This window comes from Medicago sativa, chromosome 6 (assembly GCF_051527215.1).
Source record: "Medicago sativa cultivar Bolivia chromosome 6, Bolivia_mono, whole genome shotgun sequence".
NCBI lineage: Eukaryota > Viridiplantae > Streptophyta > Magnoliopsida > Fabales > Fabaceae > Medicago > Medicago sativa.
Genome location: NC_140754.1, coordinates 92,001,585 through 92,029,143, shown reverse-complemented (window position 1 = coordinate 92,029,143; position 27,559 = coordinate 92,001,585). Strand labels below are relative to the sequence as shown.

Here is a 27,559-nt window from a genome sequence, read left to right as displayed (position 1 = left end):
GAGTGAGCGAAGATCATGATGATGTTTATATACATGTGAAACTGCCACGTGGATAGTATTGCCAAGTAGGATTATTGTGTCATATATAAATATTTTTTTAAAATAAATGATATATTTTGGGGTAATGTGATTGGGATGTGGAGTTTGTTTTTCTCTTACAGTTGGGATATAGAATTTGGATTAAAGAAGTGAATAATATTAATTTTTTTCAAGCCAAATAGAAAATATAATAAATAAAAAAAACATATGCAAAGATCGGGAGCATCGGACCTGACCCAGGAATAACTCAATCGGGAATATATCCAGCGGCGAAGCTAGGAAAAAATTTATGCAGGAGCAAACTATAAAAAAAATAATTTAAAACCAATATATTAATTTTAAAGATAAAATATATTTTTAGTCCTATAAATTATAATTTTTTAGGTTTGGTCCTTACAAACAAATTTATTCAATTTTTGTCTCGATTTTTTAAAAATTTACGAAAAAAAGTGTTTTTAGTCTTAGATTTCATCTTTATAACAAAAAATTAAGGACTAAAATTAAACAAAATCTTAAAACTAAAATCGTAAGTGTTGTAGAGACTAAAATCTAAATAATCCAAAAACTAACCAATGCATGAAAATTAATTAAGAGCAGTACCAAATGATAAAAATTGACAATAGCTATTTTAAAAAGTTGGACAAAATATGTTTCAAGAAGCCAATTTTATCCAAAAATGACTATTTACAAAATAGATTAATAATATATTTTCCAATGTACGTACACAAATATGTTATGTTTAATTATGACTATTGTCTTGATAGTTTTTATTGTTGAAAAGTTCTCTATTATTGTTATTGAGACGGGAAGTACCAAACCGATACAAATAAATCTATCAATCATGTAATAATTCTTTTGGGGTAGCTCAATATTTATTATTTGAGGTAGCTGGATACAAATAGATACCAACTACTACAAGAATATATTTTTTTTTTTGGGTAGCCAAGGCTACCCCTACCCATTGAAAGGATACGCCCCTGAATATATCGTGATAAATCAGTTCAAATGAAACAACTCTAATCTATCTTAACAAAAATAAACTAATCAGTGGCGCAATTCGGTGAATCCGCGTACGAGCGCAAAAACAGGTTACAAAAAAAGCATGAAAAGTGGACATCCGTATAGAACAGTTAGAGTTTAAACCCGGTGAATGGATTGATCATCAACACGGTAACCAATCCAAGTGTCAACAGCCTCCTCAATCAAGAACAGACATAAAATGCTCTTTCGAGCAAACAAGGCGTAAGAACTCAGATCGAGGGATGAGTTCAATACGTCAACAACCAGACCCTATCGGGTTTATGAAACTCAACCACTACAAAAAGAACCCAGATCTACAACCACCCCCAACCTCTGTTGTACAAGAACCAAGAAAACACATACCAAACTCACGAAGGCCCAAACAACGGACAACACGACGACGACGAAAACCGGCCACCCACAAACACCACCATGGACCCAGCCAAAACAAACCACCAACACCGAGACCGCCAAAACCAAACCGCAGACGGCGATCCCCCAAAAAAACAAACACACAAAGACCCCAGAGGGAGTCTGCCACCAAATCATGCAAAACAATCAAACTGAATTTGAAAAGAACAGATACACGTCCACCGACGCAAAACACACCCACTGGCAAGAACAACCACAAACCATCATGATCCTTACGACAACGAATGATCCGGAAGTTGCGTTGAAGGAGGATTAATCGTGGAGGAAAGAGATGCCACAACACCTGCGGCCGCCGGCATCGGAGCAGATTAACATTAAATGGGTAAACATTTATTATTTTGATCTTTGAATGTGTGAAGCATTGTGATTAAGACTTTTGAATTTATAAAAATTACAAACACGTCATTTGATCATTAAGTTTCTCTTTATTAGTTAGTGTATTATTTGGTTTTAGGATGAAAAAAATTGATTTGGTAAAATTGATTTTGCTTAAAATGATTTATGTTTGAAATATAAAAATGAGTTAAAGAGAAAATTTGAATATAAGTTAATTCTAAAATTAGAATCTACAATTTTTAACTTCAAATAAAAACAATTATATAGACAAAATGAACTGAATTCCAAAAGAATCAAACATGTCAAAAGCAGTTCTACACATATAATTAATTTTGATTCCTCTAAGTGAAACCAAACATACACAGTCATTTTGTTAGTCTTTTTTTATTCTTAAACGTGTATTTTGTTAGCCAATTAATTCTTGAAACAAAAAATAAAATACACATAAATATATTTAAAATTGGACATATTCAAAGACTATGACTATACTTTACACATTTAGATCAAGTAACTGTTTGTCCAATAGATTAAGGAATTACATTTCAGTCATTTTCATGGAGGTTGAATATCATTATCATTATTGCAATTACAATAATTGTTGTGCCGATATTGATTTAGAAAAAATATATATAGGTGAATATTTTTTGATTTTATTTATGTAATTTGAAAGTTTTTTTTCTACACGTTGCGTTTGGCTTTTCAAGACACAAAAAATCAAGTAAAAGAAATCTATTCTTCCTTCCGCTTAGCTTATGTTTGAGCCTCTCTAAATCTTAAACATCTTAAACAAATAGTTTTTGCAATCATTTGAACAACTTTTTAGTTAGCCTAATAGTTTATTGGTCCATTGTCTATATTAAATTAAATAAAAAAATCATTAATCTTTATTGATTAAGCATCAGTACATAAGAAATATTTAAATACAACTTTTACTTTATATAATGTATGTATTAGTAGATCAAGATGGAGGAATAATATTTGATTATTGGCCTATATTGAGCTAAAGTTCAAAGGAATAATTGTTAATAAGAAAACCCCATCATATTCATTTGCGTTGGGGAAAACACCATCATATTCATCTTTTTTTAGGGAACCCCATCATATTCATATTTGGCAAAGATTTGCATAGTGAATAACTTATCCGAGTTAGAGATTGAACTCGTGATAATAAGATGTTTAAGACCGTCTCAAATAATGTATTCTTACATTTTGATAACAACTCTTATATTTAAAGATACATTAATTTAATACATACTTCAACATTTTATTTTCTCTTTATCTCTCGGAATTACATCACTAACATGTCATATCTATCATATGATTCTCTCTTATCTCTTTCTATCTCAAGGTGATAAGTTACCAAAAAAAAACTCAAGGTGTTCAATGATATTGAGTGTTTACCAATCTTTTTGCTTTTGATAATATATTTACAACAATTGTTAGTAGATTGTGAGACCCACTTAAAGCAAACTAAGAATATAAAATGAGTTAAGACATTTAAGTTTAAAGCATGTCTTTTTCCTAAAAAAAAATAAGTTTAAAACATATGTTTGTGTTATTGATCGGCTAGAAGTCAAATAACACAAAGCCAAATAAGATAAAATCCACGATAAACAAGGTAGATTACGATGAAGGAGCACGCAAAGTCCTGTGCAAATTACCACACATGAGTATGCCCTGACTCTATCTCCATTGTCCACGTCATCATCAATGGCCTCCTAAGAAGGTGTTGCATTTCACGGAAGTTGTTAGCGTTCTCCGCGCCTATATAAGGGTGACTCAATGTCACCCTCAAGGTCACATTTCACTTTTATTACTTTTCGCACATAACCAACTCTCTCAGATATTGACTTGAGCGCTGGCGTGATAATGTGTCTACATGCATCCTTCTCCTCCACCTAGAGCACCGTTCAACAACCGTTCAACAACCTCGATCGCCACCAGACAAATCAGTTTCGTAGCTCCTTTTTTTATGTAATAATTATAAGCAGTTCGCCACATGAAAGAACTTAGAAATCAAAAAACATTGATAAAGAAATATATATAATTTCCTTTCTAAAGAAACTAATGTGCTTGAACTCGTAACTTCTGAATTTAAGATCTATCTTTTTATTATTAGACGGACTCTGTAAAGTTTTTGTAGCTCATTTCTATGGCATTTTATCAATATTTGTAAATTATAGTTGACTACAGATAGTTGAACATTACATCTTATCAACTAACAAGGTTTTTAATTACGCCGATGTGAAAGTCGAATATTACATATAGTTGAACATTACATATTATCTATTAACAAGTTTTTAGGTCATGATTGAGGTTCAAATACAACCTTTTTTTTTAAGGAAAGGTTTGAATGCGGACTTCTTCACTTATTACTGTATATTTTAAATAATTATTGTCACTTTCTTTATCCACGAAAATTTAAAACGAAATATAAAATAAAACGATAATTTTAGATTAAACAAACGGAGTATATGATCACTCATCGCATATATCCTATACTATGTGCACGTACCCAACGTTTTATATTATTTCATCTAGATTAATTTATTTACGAATTCAACAACTATGAATATGAACTTTGTTTCTACCCCTCAAAAAAAATGAATATGACCAAAAATATGAATATGAACTGATAACATCGTACAAATAATGTACGTAGACTTTACGAAAACACTACAAAAATATGTACAACAATAATTAAAATAGTGCCCACAAATTTGACTGAGAAGCTGATGACGTACGAGACAAACCTATACGAACAAGGAAAAACATAAAATGAGAAGAAAAAATATTAAGGATAATATTTGACTTTTTTCTATGATATATATAATATATTTTTCGTTCTTGACCAAAATAAAAATTGTTTGTTGATTAAAACAAAAATAATAATAATATATAGTTTTGTCATCGTTTCAAGGATTTGAAAATTTGGACATGATGAAAGGATGATGAATGGAGAGAGTAGGTGTTATAATCCAATTAGATAGTGGTTTATGTAATATTAGAAAGTGTTGTTTTTTTTTTTTTTGACAAAGTTTGAAAGTGTTGTTTTGGTCATACTTGAAATTGAAAATATATGAGGTTTGAAGTAGGTACACTAGAAGACAAATTAAAGTGGTGTTACGTGGCTCCACCACACATCACTTCGTTAGCTACATAAGTTAGATTTCTAAACATTTGAAATTTTGAATAATCTTTGTTTTGTTTAGATTAGAATGGAAAAAATTAACATGTCAACTCTTTGAGCTGTGTACATTAATTTCTACATGATCCAGATTCATAGTAATTCGGTAGGATATTCGAGTAAATGGAAGAATTTTAGGACTAGTCTTTAATTTATGCACATGCGTGGTTTTGTTGTTTATTCATTTCAAGTAAAAATCAAACTTAATTTATTGGATACTTATTTCCTCTTTTAACTGCATTGTACGGAAAGATTCTTCTTTATGCTTAAGAACATTGTTTTGGTATTATAGACGAACGAAGTGGCAAGAATAACTTGAAATTTAGGTAACAACCGTAAATTGTTGGATTTGAATACGAATGAAGATGTTTCACCTAACATTATCAATATTTTTTTAGGTAATTGGTAGTTTGATTAGAATGTAAGTAAAGTTTGATAAAAAAAATTGTTTTATTTAGAAATTGAATTTAGTTATCTTGAACAATTTGTCATTTGGTTAAGTCCATTTATCATTTGAGTTCGGTTGTTTAATTTAACAATACCGATATTGTCAATTGAGTTGGACTTTAAACATATTTTGATTTCTATTGTTTTCAATCACCCTTAAGTTCAAAACATATATTTCGTAGTTCCTTTTTTATGTAATAATTTTAAGGTGAGTTGCTTCAAGTTAAGACATAAAATATCTCACGACCAAAAAAAGACATGAAAAATCTTAGAAATCAAAGAACATTTATAAAGAGATTTATAGAATTACCTTTATAAAGAAACTAATATGCTCGAACTCGTAATTGATGCAAGATCTATCTTTTTACTATTAGGTGGACTTTTTAAAGTTTTTGTAGCACATTTCTGTGGCATTTGTAAATTATAGTTGACACATATTTAGTTGAATATTAGATATCAATTTAGGCTGATATTGGAGTTGAACTCATAACTTTGTGGATATGAATCAATTCCTATGGAACATATGAATCATTTCCTAATCATGTGTTGAACTAATATAATTTTTCTTGTTAAAAAAAGTTACAATTTGCATTCAATTTGAAGTTTCTACAACAGTAAAAATATTAAATACCTCTAACTTGTAAAATCATTTCATTAACGTGAGTGATAAAAGAAATCACAAGAAAAGCTTTGTGTTTTGGTCTGACCTTATTTATTACATATCTAATTTATCAATATGAAAGGAATCAATGTACCTAGTCTATTTTTCTGTATAGAGAGGGGTCACAAAAAAAGAATCATCGTATATATAGAATAAAAAATGGATAAATATTCAAAAACCAGAATAAGATAAAAAGAATATGATTTTTTTTGGAGGAATACAATTGAAACTTTTGTTTAAATGATTGTGTAGGCTTTAAGTAAGGAAGTCACAATCAAGTATCTTAATTAGTTTGAAATTCAAAGTTTGAAAATGAAAGGTAAAAAGAGTTGGCATAAAAATTTATAAGGGTGTGAAAAGCACAAGGATGACACGAGCAAAGTGTGTGTCATGAATTAGGTGGCACTTGAATGCCCCATGCTTGTGTAAGCCTAAGCTTGTCTTGGCTTTGGATAACACATTCCTCTTCCATGTCTCAACCTTCTTTAATACATTTGGTCATTTTGTACTTCATCAATTTATTATCCTTTTCGTTTCTTCATGTATACTATTAAGAATTTAAGATGTGAAAGCAATTGAAGAATTTAAATAGTTTTTTGGTTGTAATTTTAGGTTACAAGATGAGTCACAAAGATCAATAATCTATATTTGTTTTCTTTTTGTATTAAGTCAATAATCTACTAACCTAGATACAAATTAGGTTGCACGTTCCTTAGGTAAGGCAGTCCTATTATGGGTTCGTCACTAATTTTGGACGTTTACCTAGTTGTACTCTCTCTACTATTATTTTTAGTGAAGTAATACAAGTTTTATTTTCTTTAGAAAAGGCTATAAATATATAATCAGCGAATATTTTAAAATAGAGGCTTAAATAGAAACGTCAATTTTGGTTTGCTATTAATTAACAAATGGAAATTTGATATATTCCAACAAAACAAAAAATCATGTTAGATTTTTTTAGGTATTTATTTTTATATATCAAAGATTAATTACACATGAATAGAAGTGCAAGTGGGCAACAAATTGCATCATTAGACCTTTTTGGATGACAAAACCAATCATCGTAAACATAATATTCATGGATCTAGGAGACATGACATTGTTATGCATGATCATTTGAACTCTATGTAGAAGGTCAACAGTCTCTGGTGTTAGGAAGTCAAAAGTGTCAAAAACAAATGATATAAAAACATATTTATTGTCATAACACGTTTTCTCATGTTGCATGTCTTATCGTTAAAGCTCTGACCCCTAATCTCACAAGTGGTGTATGTAACCCCGATCAAGTCCACACATGCATGTTTTCCTCCTACCTATTCGTACTACATAACATCTGCATGCCTAAGTGTCGATCTTCACTTGATGTAATCATATTCGAGATGTATCAAATGTTAAATGTATGTGGATATCAAAGTTGAGATTTGAACATTGATTGATCATATTGTGAGAGTTTAATCCTTTCTGGTCGACTCAACCCTATTGAAGTTGATATTAGATTTATTTAGGATCTTTGACAAACTATAATAATTAATCAAAATTGATATATTCAGCGAATGAACCTATTCCGAAAGAATCACGAACTAGAAACCAACCAATGAAAACTTGGACCTTAGCGGAATTGACTCTCTAGCCATTTGGAGAGCCATATCCTTCGAAGTTGACTCTCTAGCCAAATTTGTTATTTACATTCATGATAATATTTATTTAGTTTCAAATTCATCTAAGATATTACCTACATAACTTATGTTTGAATAAGTAATTTTATTGATCAACCCGTGTCCTAATACGCCATATTATTTGAGAAACGACTCTCTCTTGCTTTTTGTTGGTAAGACGTGCATTTACCTGCCTCTCGACGTGGAAATATGTTTAACCTATGTTTGGTTCTACGTGTTTGGAGAAATCGGAACCCATTTTGGAAGTAAAATTAATATTAACATATTTGTTTGCTCTCGAGTATAATTAATTCTAATTTGAAACTAAAACTTGTAGCTTTTGAGTTTAATTAAACGTGTTTTTTATGCTATTTTTTTTTTCTTTCAATAACTCACTTATACATAAATGTATTTAAAACATAAATCATTATACAACTAACTCGCTTTTAAGCAAAATCAATTTAATCAAAATCAATTCTTATCACAATAAATCTAAATATACACCGAATAGTAAGAACATGGAGACAAGTTTATTAAAATTTTGAAATATCAGAAATTATTTTGAAATATCGATGATGTAGACGGTCCTTTAATTTCAAGAACCAATTTAGATATTCACTATTAAACCTACTAGCAAGATTAAAATTAAATAAACAAAAATTGAACGTAAGTGTAACATTGATTCATCTTTCCATATTAGGTATGAGAGGATATATACCATTCACTAGTTGACACGACAATTGCCTAAGGACATGACCTCCATAAGGTTCAACTTCTCTCAGCATATAGTTTTGTTCCCATAAAGGGGTTCCAACTTTTGATGTTTTTATCTCCATATGGTTTGGACAAATTGAAATGGAAAACGTCTCAGACCATTCAACATTTGCATTTCTTGATTGATAAAGTTTGCAAAAGAGAAGATGACAAATATCAACTAATTCTTTGTAAAAAAAAAAAAATATCAACTAATTCAATGTGTCATTTACCAAACTTACGTGTACACTCATAATTTAAATCACTCACAATTCAACCTAATTCATCGTCGTTAAATTAACTTATGATGTGAAAGTTACCCGTCACTTATAGACATATACGAGACTTATTTAATGCGAGACTTTTAACACAAATTTTTAAAATGCGATCTGAATATGATAGTAGATGATTTTTATTCAAAAAAAAAAAATATGATAGTAGATGATTCAACAAGCTTTAATTGATGAAATTTTTTAATGTTTAGCCATGAATCACTAGATACAAATTATAGCATATCATCAATAACAAAAAAAAGAACAAGAGATTGTGTACCTTTGAATTAGGTTGATGAAGGATAACCGTAGACAACGCCGACAACTATGAGAGGGTAACTACCCTCATTCCGTCTAGCTCTAGGTTTTCTCACCAATCTTCAGAAGAATTAACCGTCTAATGGGATGACGTTTAAATAGCTAAACGGCTGAGGGCAGGGACCTCTCATTGGGCTTATCTAAATGGTCCAACCCATCACAGTCCATTTAGTAACAAAAGTCCAATCACTCAAATTCATCATATAATTAGTGCTTAACACAATAGACCATAATTTATATTATGACATCAACTTATAATAATTGATTATTGTCAATCCATAATTGATTAATTAAATAATTAATCCAACAATCTCCCACTTGGATGACAATACTCAATTACTGAAAGAATAAAAAAAATGCACTTGTCATAAAGAATTTAAAAATTTAAAATTACATGTATGGTCAAAGCACTAATCATTCAAAAGAGAAGTAAGCTTTAATGCTGCAGAAATTGAATCTGATAGGGAAAAACAAATCATACAGATCAAAGACTCACTTTTCTAACAAATGATGAATCTATAGTGACACGTTTGAATTAAAAGGAATATGTCACTAAAGAATAGCCCAAGCATTTTAAAAATGCTATAACAAACTCCCACTAACCCAAAATAACATAGACTTGATCAAATCATTATGAGTTACAATACTCATATATATAAGTCTGTGGTTAGTGGTTCTGCCAATGAGTTTTCAATATTACAGAAGTCCTATATCCACATAGGTACACGAATAGTAATTACTTATAGGGATAGCCTATTAAGAGTGTAATTACATATAGTCAAAATCAATAAATGTTCTACGACATTCAATTAATCCAAGTTTTACAAAAATGTGACTATGAAAATCCATAAAAGCAAAATAGGAAATTCAATAATCCCCAAATTGGATTAACATAGACACGTAGTTTAAAGAAAAAAATGTGGATTAATGTGGCCACTAGAATGTCAATAACAAAAGAACATTTATGATTATCTCAAATTATAAGTACCACAAGAACACAATATCATACTCGATAGGAGTATTGATATTATACATTGTACTTACTATTTATGACTTCAAAAATGTGGAATGTTGGTAAAACAGAAGCACAATGTATATTTGCATGCCAAGAAGTTATTGTGCATATTCCAACAAAATTGACTTAAGCATCCAATTATGATGCTCATTGAGATCGATAGAATTTTAACATATATCTCAATATAATAGAATGAGACTAAAGTTTAAAGTCTCTTAAGCTATGCCATATTTTATAGTGTGCACAAGAGTATATGGTGATAACGACAATAATATTGTGTACACATTTCTCTTGATCTCACATATATATATAAACAAGAGTGAGATTTCTCATTTGAGCTCATAATATATAATATTGTGTACACACTCCCACTGATCCCACATATATATAAACAAGAGTAAGTGGGATTCTCATTAGTGATCACTGATACAAAATATTATAATAATGTAATATTCAACAATGGGATACTCAATTACTAGTGCAAGATTATCAACATAAGTGGTTATATAATTTTAGCCAATAGAGTTTCATGAACTCAACCACATATTTTGCACATGAGCATAGCAGAATTATTAACACAAGTGGTAACTCAAGAATAATATGAAACCCCCATAAATACATATTTTATCAATGGCAGATATTATCAAGAATTGGGTTTCGTAGTTAACCACATATTCTGCATTTAGAATTAAGGAGAACGTAAATTTTCATTTAAGAATTTCATAACACAAGATCTCCTTTTCACAATTAAAATTCCACAGAATTTTATAAACATAGTAACCGTTATATGACAGAGTATGATGATTATATAAAAAATTTATCATCATATGAGTGAGATGAGTCTTTAAAAATAGGATATAAGACTCTGTTCACAATTTTAATAACTCACTCAAAACTCAAATGCTACAATTATACTTACACAAATTTGAGAAACAATTAGGTTACAAGCAGCGGAAATACACAAGACATATTTTATTATTATTAAGGATATAAGAGAAAATAGTCATAAGCTTCCATAAGTATTAAAGAATAGCAATAGCATAACTAATATCCTCAATATAAGTCTCTACAAAAATTTCATATCTAAAAATATGAAAACAAATAAATATATTTGTTTATGAGATATAGTTAATTGACATGTAGAATTTTTCTCACTTGTTGAAGAATGATATTTTCTCCACTTGGTGGAGAATGATAGTTAAACTATCTTACCCACAAAAGGATGATGGAGAATGATAGTTAAACTATCTTACCCACAAAAGGATGATTATGTTAAGTAATGTCATGCCGATAGGGTATGTCCATCACGTTACACAATACATAGCAATGATTCTCCCACTTGATAGAGAAAAGACAATGATAGTTGAATTAAAAAGTTTTGAAAGATATTTTAAATAAAATATTCAACTATTTCTCTATCACAAAATGATATGTTAAGTAACGTCACACCGATAGGGTATGTCCGTCACTCACATAACAAAGGGATAGTAGCAATCCGATATATTTATATATATATATATATATATATATATATATATATATATATATATATATAAACACATTTAGGTAGAAATTTAATTTAAAATGTAATAATATTGGATTGCAAAATTTATACAACTTTCTACATGTCTTTTAACAAAGTAACTTGCTTATATTAATCTCATTCAAGGATCTTAACGATAATAAGTAAGAACTATATCATCACAATGTACCATTCTTATGTCTTACAAAATTTAAACATTGATAGAGTATTCTAATTATAATTGACATAAGTATAAACATTTTAGCTACATTGAATAATAACAATTATATTAATAACAACACACCGATAGGGTATGACTGTTACCAATATAATGCTAATCTATTTAACAAAATTCGCATAATTGTACCCACGATAGGTGAGATTACAATTATACAAATAAATAATTTTTATGCTTAAGAGAATATGATATAATAATATCATGCATAAACAATTGTACTTAATTTACTCAACTTCGGTCATATTCAAACGATAGAAAAATGTGCTCAACAAAATTTTAAATTAGCACATCATAAATATGACTTTATAATTTTCTTTTATATGAAGTAGTATAATAACAAAAATTGTTATTTGGAATAGAAGTGTGTCAAATAGTTTTCTAATTTATCTAGAAAAGAACTCTTAGAATAAAATTTTTCAATGCTCCCACTATAAATTAGAAAAAAAAAAACACAAATACAAAATGGAGCATTATAGTAAGAAAATAGTATATAACAACAGAGTTCTGTTTAGAATATTCTGAAAAAGGATTTCACTTCTATATAGGATATCATAATTGCACAACAAAAGAGAAGAAGAACTAAATTTCTTCATATGTGCAATAATAAGCAATAAGTCACAAGAGGATAAAATAATTAAATAACAACTTACCTCGCAGAGTGTGACATTCATCCTTATACTTAGAGCCACTGGATTTTGATGACTTAACGAGAATATCTTATAATATAGTCATCTCAAAAATATTCATCAATAGAAAATAAGCAATTATAAATAAGCATATGTGAGACTCTAATTATAAATCAATATGATTTATATAAGAATTCAGATGTAAGGATGATACATATTTCAAAAATTGCCTCCATTCTTAATAAGTTGTTTTGATAATAGTTAACAGATAAACAACAAAGAGGCTTACAAATTTTAATTCATCATTATAATTTTAGCATAAAAAATGCAATAATGCATTATTTACTATATACAAAAATACAAAGTTTAACATAATTGTGATCCAAATATTTAATTGCGAAAAGACACACTAATAGTATTTATCACAAAATTTAGAGTAATAAATTACGGGTCTAGATTAGAGAGTATAGCTGAAAGCATAATGTATATTAAAGAGAAATATGTCAATATTATATTCAATTAATATAAATGACATATATATACAACTCAGTCACTATACTCATTTTGAAAACAAAATATTATGAGGACCCTTCAAAACAATTTGTGACAAGAATCAAAGACAAGTGTCTTAGTTTAAATATGTTGCCAAAAGAATGATCAATTAGTGAACTTTGGATCTTTATGCTAAGACAATATGAATTCAAGAATATCTTACATTAGAATATTTATAATGCCAAGAATATTTAAAATCGTAAAATATAAATTAATTATACTTGGCATTAAAATTAACAAAATTGAGCCTTCTATAAATTCACCATAGTAAATATAAGAGAGAATTTTCAAAAAACAGTTTAAGCTCAAATATTGAGAATACATGATTTGAAATAAATTATTCTCAATTTAATCGATATATGATCTTTTCAAGATTTGACAAAATTTTGAAATCCATGCATCAAAAAATACAATATCAACAATTCTCAAAATATATTAGTTTATACAAGATATTTGAGACAAGAATATAAGACTGAGTCTAAAGATTCTTCACAATACTAACACTTTAAAAGAATAATTTACATAAGTGTTATATTTTAGACTCAAATCTAAAGAATGCATGATTTAAAAGAACATATGATTTTCATATCAATTTACATCAAAAATTTAGAGATTTCAAAAATAATTTAAATCCCAAATTAAGGGTACTGAATAAATCAAATCTTATTAAATATATTTTGGGTGCAAAAGAAATTACATTTTTATCCCAAAATAATAGAATATTTACGGTTAATAAGGGATGTAAAATTCCTCATTTACACATTAATCTCAAGTTAGGGATAATGAGAGTTTCCATAAGTGTCAAAAAGAGTAAGAAATCTTACCATAAGAGAATATGATATTTTAGGAAACAATTTATTCTCTAAATAATAATATATAAAATATTTATAATTGTCAAAATAATACCAAAATTTATGCCAAAATAATCAAAACATAATAATACTAATAATTATTATTATTTGGCATAAAACAAAAAATTGGAATTTTAGAGAGTATGGAACACGCCTGACGCGCGTGGGGTTTAAGCAGATTTTTTTTTTTTTAATCTTCTTTACCCGGAATGCAGAGAAAGGGTCGGTACGACCCGAATTTGATCCGGATTAATCTCTATCAGTAGGCCATTATATGCGATGATTCTACATCGGTTTTGGACATAGTGATTCATTTTACAAAAGCCCTTTATAAATTTCGAGAATCGTTAGTTGATATAGAGATAACAGAGACCGAAGAGAATGGGTTTTAAGGCATAATAGAATTGTCGAACACCTTCATAAAGGCTTTGATTAAATAACCTCACAAAATAACAAATACGGTGGCTTTAGAGGTTTCAATCACCAAAAGGGAAAATATTTACGAATCGCAACTTCATAATTCCCTTAACCTCACAAAAGTTAATTATTTAGTAAAACAAAGTATACTTTCATGCATCGGTGTTCAAACATGATTCAATCTAACAAGCAATAGCCATAAATTGTATCTATTTGGCTCTGATACCAATTGATGAAATTTTTTAATGTATACAAATTATAGCATATCATCAATAACAAAAAAAAGAACAAGAGATTGTGTACCTTTGAATTAGGTTGATGAATGATAACCGTAGACAACGCCGACAACTATGAGAGGGTAACTACCCTCATTCCGTCTAGCTCTAGGTTTTCTCACCAATCTTCAGAAGAATTAACCGTCTAATGGGATGACGTTTAAATAGCTAAACGGCTGAGGGCAGGGACCTCTCATTGGACTTATCTAAATGGTCCAACCCATCACGGTCCATTTAGTAACAAAAGCCCAATCACTCAAATTCATCATATAATTAGTGCTTAAGTACACAATAGACCATAATTTATATTATGACATCAACTTATAATAATTGATTATTGTCAATCCATAATTGATTAATTAAATAATTAATCCAACATTAATGACTTTGAAACTATCTTAAAATTTAAATTGATCATAACTCAACTCTTAAAAAATTTACTTATAATATATCGATTATTCACCATTATAAATACACCGTCAAGATTTATATCTCATCCAACATAAGCCTTCTTACTTATATTTCATAATAAATTTCTCCATTTTTAGTATTCATGATGAAAGCTTTGGATTTCTTTTAAGATAATAAGATATTGAATATGCATCAATAGTTTTTAGTTACATTAGTATATATTTTACACATGGACAACAATAACCTTCTAAATCTCCTAAAAAAATGACCTTCTAAACACAATTGCTCAACAGTCCAACTATATGTGATGTAGACTCCAAAAACAGATATTTTATTTTATCCTTTTTCACCATTATATATGTTTTTTTAAATTATTTTTTAGTTACTATTACTTAATAGTAATTGTTAGCAACTTACTTGAAGGATGATGATTTGACACCCATTAAGTTGAAATCGGATAAGGCTTAGCACTTGGCATGCTTGTTTTTTGAAAGGAAACTTGGCATGCTTGTTCTTTTGTTTTTTACCGTCAAAGATTTGTGAAAACCAAATTGGAGAATTTTGTCGTACGTACATTAAAGAGCTTTAGTTAGAGTCAACCTAGCTACTAGTAATATTTTAATTAATCCATTGCTACGAAAAAAAATGATTTTTTTAATTAATCTCAACTATAAGTAGATAATGGATTTGGTGGAGCAAAAAAAGCTAAAGATAGTCTCACTTTGGAACAAAAACAAAGGGTGTCTTTGATAGGTAGATTTGCTTCACTACAGAAATATTAAATTATGTTCTAACAAAAAAATATAGGCGTAAGTACGATTTCTACATTTTTTTAAGGCTTAATAACGGTTTTTGCCCCCTAACTTTCACGAAGTTGCGATTTTGACCCCTAAGAAAAAAAACTACAAAACCGTCCCCTAAGTTTTGCAACTGTAGCAGTTTTGGCCCCCAAGGCCAATTTTTAGTAAAAAAATTTTAAAAAATAACACGTGACACCTTACTTAGGGTGCCACGTCAGCGTAGACCGAGTCAAAATTGGCCTTGGGGAGGCCAAAACTGCCACAGGTGCAAAATTTAGGGGGCGGTTTTGTAGTTTTTTTCTTAGGGGGTCAAAATCGCAACTTTGGAAAAATTTGGGGGCTAAAACTGCTATTAAGCCTTTTTTTTAAGGGTCATGTTAACTTGTTGGCACAAGTTAAGAAACTAAAAATAGAATTAAAAGATAATTTTTGCATTGAAAATATAAAATTTTAAACTTTTAATACAATGAATGTACAATTCCCAAGAAAAAATTTCTATGTTTGGTTTTTAAACTACTTGTGCCCCAAGGGCACAAGTTAACATTTTCCTTTTTTTAAATGTTTTTCATCCTATAAAATCGATGCCTTCTAATTTTTTTGTAACAAAAGGGAAAAATAAAAAGAAAAAAAAACTAAAAACGACCCATACTAGGGTCGAACAAACTCAACACCCATGACATATGCTAAAACGACAGAGGCTATATCAGGAGGGGCTTCATTCAAAATAACAATACTACTATCACTAAGAGCATCATTTTTAGCTAGAAAATCAGTTGTAGTGTTACCCTCACGCAAAATATGTCGTAAACTAACCACCAAATCTCTATGAAGAAGGTGTTTAATAGCCATGATTAAATTTTCATATTTGTGATGAACATTCAAATCCTTTTAAGGGGAACTTTAATTTCCATATTTGTGAGACCTTCTAAGTTTATTTATTTTGTCAAAAAAAGTTTATTTCTTACTTCTTTATCTTTTTGAGATGAACTTTAATTTTAATAGTTTTTTTAGTTTCTATAAAAAAATTATGCACCCATTTATTTTTTTAAATATACTTTTGATACTTATAAAATTGGGACCTTCTAAATTTATTTCTTACTTCTTTTTCTTTTTCAGGAGAACTTTAATCCTTACTTAATTTTAATAGTTTTTTTAGTTTCTATAAAAAATTTAAGCACTCAGTTTTAGTCCCTACTAAATCCAAATTTGTTTAATTATGCTTAAATTTTTAAGTTTTTGAACAATTTTTTCAGAAGTGTTAAAAACATTACTGAAAGTTTCTCCGCAAAATTTAATCTCAAAATTTTATTTCTATGTTCAAATTTTTGTTACTTTATCTTGAACTTTTGTCGTTATTAGATTGTGAATTCAGTTTAGTTAGAAAAATAAACCCTAGATTTTAGGGTAACTAACTTTGGTTAGCTTGTTAACCAAGTTAGAAAGTTTGTTTTAGTTTGTTAGAGAAATTTGTTACAAAATCTCTTTGATTATATGCTTCTCATTGCTTGTAAATATGTTAAGACTCATTCATAATCAATAGATTCAGTTTTTCTTCAATCACAGGTAACCTCTCACTCTCTCTCTCTCTCTCTCTCTCTCTCTCTCTCTCTCTCTCTCTCTCTCTCAAATCTGATAAATCCTATAAACCATAATCTTGCACAGTTTTTTGTTTTAACTGTTCATGCACAAGTTTCTTCATAGCAATCCACCTTGTTTGGTATATCCAACTTGTTCTATCAAATTGGTATCTTGAGCCCGGTTCGTTCATTGTTGTTGAAGAATTCGTGAAGAATATCAACTTATAACAACAATATCCCTGCGCAAGCAGGAAACGCAACAGAACTATGATCGCTGGATTGTGAAGATGAAGGTGATCTTCAGGTATCAGGATGTTTTTGAAGTGGTGAATGATGGTGTGCCATCACTAGCAGGAAACGCAACAGATGTGCAACATGTTGCAAACAAAGATGCAAAGAGGAAAGATGGAAAAGCAATGAGATTTTTGAGAAAATCATGCATTATGAAAGTTCAAAGGAAACTTGGGATGAACTAGAGAAGTTATATTCTGGAGATGGGAAGTTGAAGAAAATGAGGCTTCAAGCTTTGAGAAGACAATATGAAGTCTTGACTATGAAGGAAGAAGAAACCATAAGTCAATACTTTGACAAGGAGGTGAATCTGTCAAATCAAATGTCAAGAAAAATGGTGAATGTTATTGATTTGATGAAGATTGAGAAAGTTCTCAGAACTTTGGCACCAAGATTTGAGCATATTGTAGTTGCATTGGAAGAATATAAGGATTTGGATTCCATGAAAATTGAAGAATTGCAAGCAAGTCTTGAAGCACATGAATTGAGAGTAACAGATAGAATCAAGTCAAGAGGTAAAAGTTCTACATCTCACCAAGCTTTGCATGCTTAGTATGTGAAGAAAGGAAAGTTCAAGAAAGGAATGAAACCCTGGTTTAATCAATCCTATAAAGATGGTGAAGGTTCTAGCAAAAATCAGGAAGGTAGCAAGAAAGAAGATGCAAAGTCTGCATCTGATCAGAAGAAGAAAAACAAGAAGAACATTCAATGCTATAATTTCCAAAAGTGGGGTCATTATGCATCTGAATGCAAATCCAAGAGAGTACCAAGGAGCAAGGGTGATGCAGCTCAGTTTGCTCAAGATGAGGATGCAGATTCTGAAGAAGTTCTTCTGATGGCAACAATCGAAGAAGAAGAAGAGAACAATGATGAATGGTACTTGGATACTGGGTGCTCAAATCACATGACAGGTAAAAAGTCATGGTATATCCACCTTGTTCTATCAGTCGTTTCATTTTTTTATTTATTTAATTCATTCATGTTAAAAAATTCGAAATTTTAATAGATGAACCTCTTGTAATGTTCTAAACTTGTCTCAAAAAAATCATTAAAAAATGTTTGCGTTTAAGGATAATTAAACAAACTTTGTTTTAGCAAGGACTAAATTACATGTAAATTGTTTTTCTAGGGACTAAAAAAACTATGAAAATTAAGTAAGTACTAAACTTAGAAGTTCCAAATTTTATAGGAACCAAACAGATATTTAACCCTTTTTTTGAAAGGAGGATGTCAACATTTTCTTTTTGGATTAAATATATTTTAGTCCTTACAAATTCATGAGTTTTCAAGTTTAGTCCATATAAAATTTAATGGTAATTTTAGTCCTCCATAATATTGTAGTTTATAAGAATACTCCCTATCTAGAAAACTTTTTACAAAAAATGTATACTTTTAGTCCTCCAAAATAGTGCCTATAAAATGAAAATAGGGAATAAAAGTGAATAATTTTTTTGTAAAGGCTAAACTTGAAAGTTTGTAATTTTATAGGGACTAAAATAATATTTAACCATTTTTTTAAGAAAATGAGAAGATGTCTATATTGTTTTTTTTAGGGAAGGATGTCTATATTGTTGTTTTCATTATTTATCCTTATTTATTAATTTTGTTAGGTCTGCAACAATTTAACCTAATATTTTCCCGCTCATTTGCTGTATTAGGTTAGCAGTAATTTAACCTAACAAATTCCATCTAAAAAAATGCATCGCACCAATTTCATTCCTATCCTCTTGCCTTTTTTTTGTACACATATTTAATACTAAAAAAATGCATCGCACCAATTTTATTCCTATCCTGTTGGCTATATCCTTATTTGTATGTCAATCCCTTTACAATAAACCTGTGCGGAGCAATGAGTCAAATATCTAGTGTCTAAGAAATATAATTGATTGCGCTATTTTTTTTTGGTTAACTAATTGGATGGTCTCCAAATATATTTAAAATTTCGTTTTTAGCCTCTATAAAATGAAATCAAACTTTTTAATCCATGTAAAATTATCCGTTAACATTTTTAGTCCCCGTTAAATTTTCCATTATCATATTTAATCCTTGTAAAGAAATTCGTCAATATTTTTTGTCCCTAAAAAGTTAAAGGAAAATGTTAGAGGACTAAAAAGTGTGATTATTTTGTAAATACTAAAAATAAAATTCTATATAAAAGGGCAGTTTAGACTTGGTGTATAATGGGGGGGGGGGGGGGGGGGGGGGGGGGGCATGAGAAGAAACGTCAGTTTTGGATTTAAGCAAAACAATCCAGACATATATCTACTATGAAAAAAAAACAAAAGTAAGAAAATATCTATGACCATGATAGAAGGAGTAGAAATTGGACCCCAGATATCAAGATGTAAAAGTTCAAAGTTGGCAGATGCATGAGATGGACCAATAGAGAAAGGTAACTTCTTATGTTTTGCAAAATGGGAAATATCACACACTTCTTTTTTATCAATAGTAATATCTGGATACAATTTGTTCATATGATACAATCTTTGATGAGACAAGTGACCTAGCTTAAAATGCCATAAGGCTGATATAGGAGTAGAAGAACTAGAAGCATCTATACTAGAAAACAGAAATTTTATTGATGAATTTATTACAATGAGGAAGCCTAGAATGTAAAGAAGAATTATGAATAAAGGAGTCTAAAAACTTCAATCTGTAAAGGCCATCATGAATTTCACCTAAACAAATCATCGTCTGTGATGTCAAATCCTGTATAAGACATCTATCTGTGAAAATACAAGGTAATAATTTGCATAGCTTGGAAACAAAAATAAGATTGACTTTGAATTGAGGAGAGAATGAAGCATGTTTGATATAAAATAAAAATGTGGAGAAAATTGAACATCACCAGCATGTTTAACAATAACAGATTAACCACTTGGTAGGTTAATATGAATGGGTGAAATGCTATAAAAGGAACTGAAAAATTGAATAGAGGAGCATATATGCTTATTTGCACTAGAGTCAATGAGCCATATGGGAGCTTCAACATTTAAAGAATTGGAGAAAATAGTGTTTATACCTGAAGAAGAAGCTTCATGCTGAGAATGAATAGCAGGATGAGAGGTAACATGAATAGAACTAGCAGAGGAAGATGCTCAAGAAACCAAACTTGATTGGTGAAGCAAGGATACAAGATGAAGATATTGCTCGAGTAATACCAGTATTTGGAACAGATGGTGAAGCCTCGGTAATATTTTGCATATGCTTAGCTTTAGAAGCATCGTGAGAGGAAACATTAATAGAAGATTTTGGCTTTGTTAAAAGGAGGAAAACCATGTTTTTGATAACATGTATCCACAGTATGATTAGAACGATTGAAGAAGGTGCAAAACCTTGAACCTTTACCAACCTTTACCACCATAAGAATTCATTCCATACCCAAAACTTATGTTTGCATCAGATGCATTCACCAAAATGTTAGAATCATCTAAGGAACTGAAGAAGGCAAATGGATGATATTGCTTTCACACCAAGATAGTAGACTTTGTTGATCGAAGGGAGAGGATCCATGAGTAAAACTTGGGTTGTCACACCAGAGAATTGTTCGTTCAATTCAGTTAGAAACAGTTTAACTTGATCCTCTAAACGAAAATTTCTTGCAGAACGCATAGCTTCACATCTACAAGGATGAATGCACGTACAATTAGGCATAGGTCTGTGAGAATTAAGCTCCTCCCGTATAGTTTTAATTTCAGTGAAATAATCAAGGACTGATTTGGATCCTTGCTTGAGGTTGTTGATAGCAGAACGTAGCATTGAAACACGAATACGATCTGCTTTAGAAAACCTTTCTTTGAGTTCTTCCCAAACATCAATAGCATGAACATGAAAAATGATAGTTTCAGCAATTTGTGGAGAAACTGAATTAAGAATCCAGGAATGAATCAAGTGGTTGCACCTTTCCCATGCACCTCTGTTCAAATCATCAATGTCAGGGACGGGGATGGATCCATCTATGAAGGATAATTTGTTCTTCGCACCAAATGCACGTTGCATTGACCTACTCCAAGCTAAGTAATTGGATCCTGTGAGAAGAGGCGTAACCGTAATCGCAATGAATTCAGCAAGAAAACGCAAGAAACTGCGAGAAAACGCAACGGAGAGATACAGTTATGGATCGTAACTAGCTTTCTTCAAAGAGAACTTCTGATACCATAATATGAAATGAATGAACAAGAGTGAAATTCTCATTAGATTGGAATAGGAGAATACAAGAGTATATATACAAACCTGAATTATAATACTAAACAACAAGAACTATACTAAAATGTAATGCTACGTAATTGCTTGTACTGCAAGCTACACATGTCTCCTTCTTATTTGATGTGCTTTGCTCATGGTGTGATAATAATCAACTTCTTTCTGAAAATATCTTTCATAAAGTTTATGATTAAAAGCATTTATGCTTTCAAAGTATAAGTATCTGACTCATAACAACATTCATTTAAGATCTGTCGCAACTTATTAGACGTGCGAAACTATCCAACTTCCACTATGGCTTCTCCAGTCTGCAAGTCACAAGCATTCAAATAGATATGATAAGTAACACAATATACAGTTATGCCGCTATAGAGAAAATTGATATTAGTCACTTGAGAAAAAATTTCTACATGACTTGCAAAAACCAAGCATTTAGCTCACTGTAAAACTTCTGTGTGCATATAAGGTAGTGGATCTTTTATCAATTATGTATCAGGTTTCAATATTTCAATTGCGATCACGTTAATTAAATGTCATTCATCAAAGTTTTAAAAAAAAATGTACTTTTTAAATTATCCATATGTTTATAGGTCATTCTGAAAGCATATGACATTAGTTAGGAACAAGTCATTACATAATTGAGTATATAATATACAGAAATTAATCAACATTTATAATAATGATAATGATTTCATATGTAAACAGCAAACCACAAACCTGCAAAGTTGAGATCAAGAGAATAGCAACAAGGCGGTTAACTTTATGGTGCACCCTAAATTGAGGAAAATGGAAAATTGGCTAAATTAGCGGTATTGAATGGAATGGATTCCATCACAATTCATTATATTCCATAAGAATTGAAAACTTGTTTTGTTTCCTTTTCTTTTGTGATTTTGTCTCTCTATATGGATCGATGAATATCACATTCTCCTCCTCTGTGTCGTTTTTCTCCTTTAACACGTGGATTCCCATTTGTGCACTCCTTAACATTTTATTCCTCTCTTCCTCACTAAGATTGAAACTCTTCAACTCAAGCTCCACACGGATCCATTCATTTTCCAAAAGTGCTTTGTCCATTTCAGACTCGTATTTAATCCCGTAAATTCTTTTACAGCGTTTATTATGTTCTTCCAATTTCAGATCAAACAAAAGTGTATGGTCCGAGATCTCAAACTTCAAGGTAATATCTATCTCAATTTCATATCCATTCACAAAAATATTGACTTTTGGGTAACCCAACCAGTGTTCTGGAGAAAGAAGAATAGAAGTAATAGAAGGGATCTTTTTACGAAACCAGAAAGAAATTGTGCTTTGTCCCCTGATTTGGTGCTCAAACCAATTTGGAATCCCATCTATTCCATTTGGGAAATAAAATTCAGTGCCTCCAGCCTCATGTAGTTTCTGTTAGTTTATAAAAAAAGAAAATTACACTATGAATTATATACATGAAATATTATGTATCAAATAATATATATTGCAAGAAAAAACAATAAACCTGACTCATTAACATTCTTCTACTTGAGGAACTCAATGATTCACATTTATAAGCGGAAAGCTCTTCAAGATTTGGTGGAATCCCTCTAATTTCCTCAAGAGACTTGCAACAATCGAATTCAAAGATCTTCATAAGGTGACATTCATTAAGACACTCAGGTAATATTGAAATTGAAGTTATGTGATAAGTCTAGCCTTTTCACATTAACAAACCACTTGAGAAGTATTGGTAAACATTCATCTGAGAGGTTGCAATTTTGGAGACTAAGCTGTGTCACATTTGAAAACACTATAGAATTAATTTTGTCATTATGTTTTGGGAACCTCAGCATTCCACATCTCTCTATTGATATGTCATTAAGTTCACTGAGATTTTGAAATGAAGATGGCAATTCTCCTATGGAAGTATTAACAAACAAAATACGTTTTATATTTGTCATCTTGCATAATAATTCTGGAAAACTATTGAGACTCTCACAAAAAGAGAGTTCCAATTCCTTAAGAGATGCCAAACCTAAGGGTGGAAAACGCTTGAGCTTGCTGCAACCAATTGCACTTATGAATTCAAGTTTATTTTGGTGGCCAATTGAATCGTCAATTATAATTAAATTTCTACAAAATTTAAATGAGAACTTTTCTAAATTTGAAAGACCTGAGACATCGGGTATATGTGTTAAATATTCACAATCGTCCAATGTCAAGACTTTCATATTCTGGAACTTCTGCATAAACACAAGGAAGAAACAAATACAAAAATTTAAAATCAAACACTATACTCTCTTAGTGATTTCTTTTGTTGACACAAACAAAATTATTGTGAATTTATAAATGTATACAATTATAAAATGAAGTTACTTCACTTGCCTTGCTTAAAATACTAGCTGATAGAGACTCCAATAAACATCCTTTCCATTTCAATACTCTCAAACTGCTTGGAAAATACTTGAGTCCATTGGAAAAATGGCCATTTTCAATGATTAGTGTTTTAAGTTTTGTCATCTTCTTGAAGGCCATTCCTCTCTGGTCTATTACGGATTCCATGTAGTGGAAATTCATATATACCATTTCAATTTTACTAGTTCCCTTTTAACAAAAAAAAAAAAGAACATAAATCAACCACAATAAAAATAAGATATGGAGAAATTTACATGTAATAAAGTAAAAATAAATACTAGTATGAGATGGTCATATTTAGTCCAAAAAGAGCAAAGTCGTTTTAAAACTAAATAACAAATTGAACATAGATATCAATTTTACTCACAGTGTTTTCATTTAAAACATGAACTATATCATCTTGACACCATAGCCTACTTCTTTCTCCTGGCTCTTTAGGTGATTCTTGTCGGACGACTTCTTTACCCATGTCCTCTATCAAGTCATGTAATCTCACACAACCATCATATTCCCAACGGTCTATGAGAGATTTTTCAGCCAACACTCCTAGATGATGTGTTATGCAATGTCCATAATGAGCATGGAGTATATCTTTTACATCCGCCCATCCGCATCCTTTGAAGCAACAAGCAATGTCGAGAAAGACACTCTGCTCCTCTTCTTCCAAAGCATCATAGCTTACTTTAAGTATCTTTTGGATCTCTTTATTGGGAATCTTGTCATACCCATCTAATGTACTCTTCCATTTTTCTATGCTCTTTCCAAACAAGTTTGAACCCACTACTTCTATAACTAATGGAAGGCCGGAAGCATATGCAACTGCACGGTTTAAAATGTCTTCGTAACTTGAAGGAACTTTGTCACTTTTAAAAGCCATCCACCTTAACAATTCAAGAGCTTCAGTCCCATTCAACCCTTCTACTGCATGTGTACTTTTTATCCCATGACTGCTTAGTAAGTGTTTGTCTCGAGTGGTAATGATGACTCTGCTTCCACGGCCAAACCAATCAAGTCCTCCAGCCAAAGCATGCAGTTGCTTCATATTGTCAACATCATCGAGAATCAAAAGAATCTTCTTTCTACATAGCCTTTCCTTAATGATTGGAATTCCCTCACTAACATGGTCTAACTTAATTTCCAATCCAATTGTTTTTAAAAGGAGCTTCTCTTGGAGATGTTTCAAGTTATTTTTAGCTGAATTCTCTCTCACATCATGAAGAAAACATAATCCGTCAAATTGATCACCAACAAAATTATAGATTGCTCTTGCAAGTGTTGATTTACCCAAGCCTCCTATCCCATAAAGTCCTACCATGTGGACCCCTTTATTAGATTCCTTATCAAGAAGCAATTTCAGTTGTTGTATTCGAAACTTAAATCCAACAGGGTAATTGGCAACATGTAAGGGCACACGATTGATCTTGTTGGAGATGTATTTGACTATATCTCCAATAAAATCATATTCATATCTGTTCATGTCCAACTAGATATGTTAGTGCAAACAACAACATGACAATCACATTCATGTATTGATAATTATATTATAAAATTTTCATTGTTTTGAGTTATAAAAAACTAATTCTAGTTTAAGAATATATAAATTGTGGTTCCCATTTAAGCTTTAAGATTGAATGATTTAGGTATATAAATTAAAGGCAAAACAAGATTCAAGTGAAGTAGTACCTCTGACTACAATGGTCACTTGACGAGTCTAGTGTCTGATTAAAAGCTATCTTCCTAGTAAGCTTGTATTCATATCTATTCATGCCCAATAAGATAAGTTGGTGAACAAATAAAAAAACTATCACATCTATATCTTGACAAATATATCATACAATTCTAATTGTTTTAACATACAATAACTAATATTTGTTTAAATATATAAATAAAAAATGTGTTTCCCTTTTAAGCATTAATATGGAATGATTGAGGAATAAAAATTGAAGAAATAAAGTATAAGAAGGCAAAACAAGATTGAAGTGAAGTAGGCTACCCAGGAGAACGATGGTCACCAGACAAGTTAGCTGCTTGAGTAAGAGCTATCTTCCATTTTTGCAACCTTTCCATATGATCTGTATTATGTTGGAACCTCTCTTCATGCTTAGCCAGTGCCTCTCCATAACTACCTCTATGATGTCGCACATGAGAAGGATCCACGCCAAAGAAAACAGGCAAAACGAGGCGACCATTTTGCTTGTACAAGTGAATGATGTGGACAAGTTCGTCCAAACAAAACGACGAAGAGGCATAGTTGGCAGAAAACACGGGGATAAAAATCCTAGACTCTTCAATGGCATTGTCGAGTGATGGTGTGATTTCATCCCCTCTTTGAAGTTCACGATCATCAATGAAGGTGTGGATTCCCTGGAAATTGAAGTGGAAGAGGAAGATGATTGCATAGCCATGAGATTTGAGAGATTATGGATGAGAATGCAGAATATGAATAAGTAAGTTTTTATTGTATGTGATGCATGTGGAGTCTTTAGTATAAAACATATTAAATATCACATACCAATGCTACGTCAAACTTCATGGCCACTTGCTATAGCCGTGTGGACCAATCACACAGTAAATTTCATTGTACTACAATTTCTTTAATGTGACTACTGGACAAAACTTAAATAAATAAACAAGTTATAAACCAAATAATAGTGAATTATTAAATGTTTTTGCCTAATGCAACGATATAAGTTTTTCAATTGTGTTATTTGAACACACGATTTTCAATATTGTATTTTGACAATGTATATCATTGTGTGTGGATGTTTGTCTAGAGGAGTGAGCAAGAGCACTTTAGAAAAGAAAAAAATTAGGGTCATGTTAACCGATGGCGTCAAAACATTGGTTAAAAAAGCCAATGTTGTGTTTGGATTGAGGGTTTAGGAGGGAAAGAGAGGGAATGACTCACTTTTATTTTTTAAATTACGAACAATGTAAAAAAAAATTTTAAAAAAAATAAATTAAATGTTTTTGATGTATTATATAATCATTTATCATTTTATTAGTTTAATTTTCTAAAAATCATTTTATAATATCTATAATTTAAAAAAGAAAAATAAACCCTCTGGTCCTAAACTCTTGTTGCTTTCACCTACCAGTCTTCGTCAAACTTCATCTTCCATGTGGGTGGATGTGGAAAACTTCCTTTGAATTTTCTACATCCTTACGTGTGGACCAATCACGAATAGTACCATTCAATCCTTAACGTGTACCCATCAATGAAGGTGGATAGGTGGATGAAGACTAGTAACACTTTTGTCAACCAATGTGAAT

General features: G+C 30.6%; 1 protein-coding gene, 1 long non-coding RNA gene and 1 pseudogene across 3 annotated transcripts; 1 reads left to right on the top strand and 2 right to left on the bottom strand.

Annotated features, from left to right (window-relative positions):
- Positions 1-17,840: 17,840 nt before the first annotated feature.
- LOC146918234 (uncharacterized) lies at positions 17,841-18,724 on the top strand. The gene is made up of 3 exons (XM_085722021.1): positions 17,841-18,210; positions 18,319-18,606; positions 18,702-18,724. The coding sequence occupies exons 1-3, from the start codon at positions 17,841-17,843 to the stop codon at positions 18,722-18,724; spliced, it is 681 nt and encodes a 226-aa protein (XP_085578147.1).
- Positions 18,725-20,252: 1,528 nt separating this feature from the next.
- On the bottom strand, positions 20,253-20,847 carry LOC146918233 (uncharacterized). The gene is made up of 2 exons (XR_015016077.1): positions 20,718-20,847; positions 20,253-20,404 (listed from the first exon to the last, which is right to left on the bottom strand). It is a non-coding gene; the product is annotated as an uncharacterized LOC146918233 (long non-coding RNA).
- A 1,011-nt stretch (positions 20,848-21,858) lies between these two features.
- On the bottom strand, positions 21,859-26,704 carry LOC146918232 (TMV resistance protein N-like; annotated as a pseudogene). The gene is made up of 7 exons (XR_015016076.1): positions 26,280-26,704; positions 25,970-26,044; positions 24,654-25,755; positions 24,257-24,475; positions 23,394-24,114; positions 22,616-23,299; positions 21,859-22,206 (listed from the first exon to the last, which is right to left on the bottom strand). The product of XR_015016076.1 is annotated as a TMV resistance protein N-like (transcript).
- Positions 26,705-27,559: the final 855 nt, after the last annotated feature.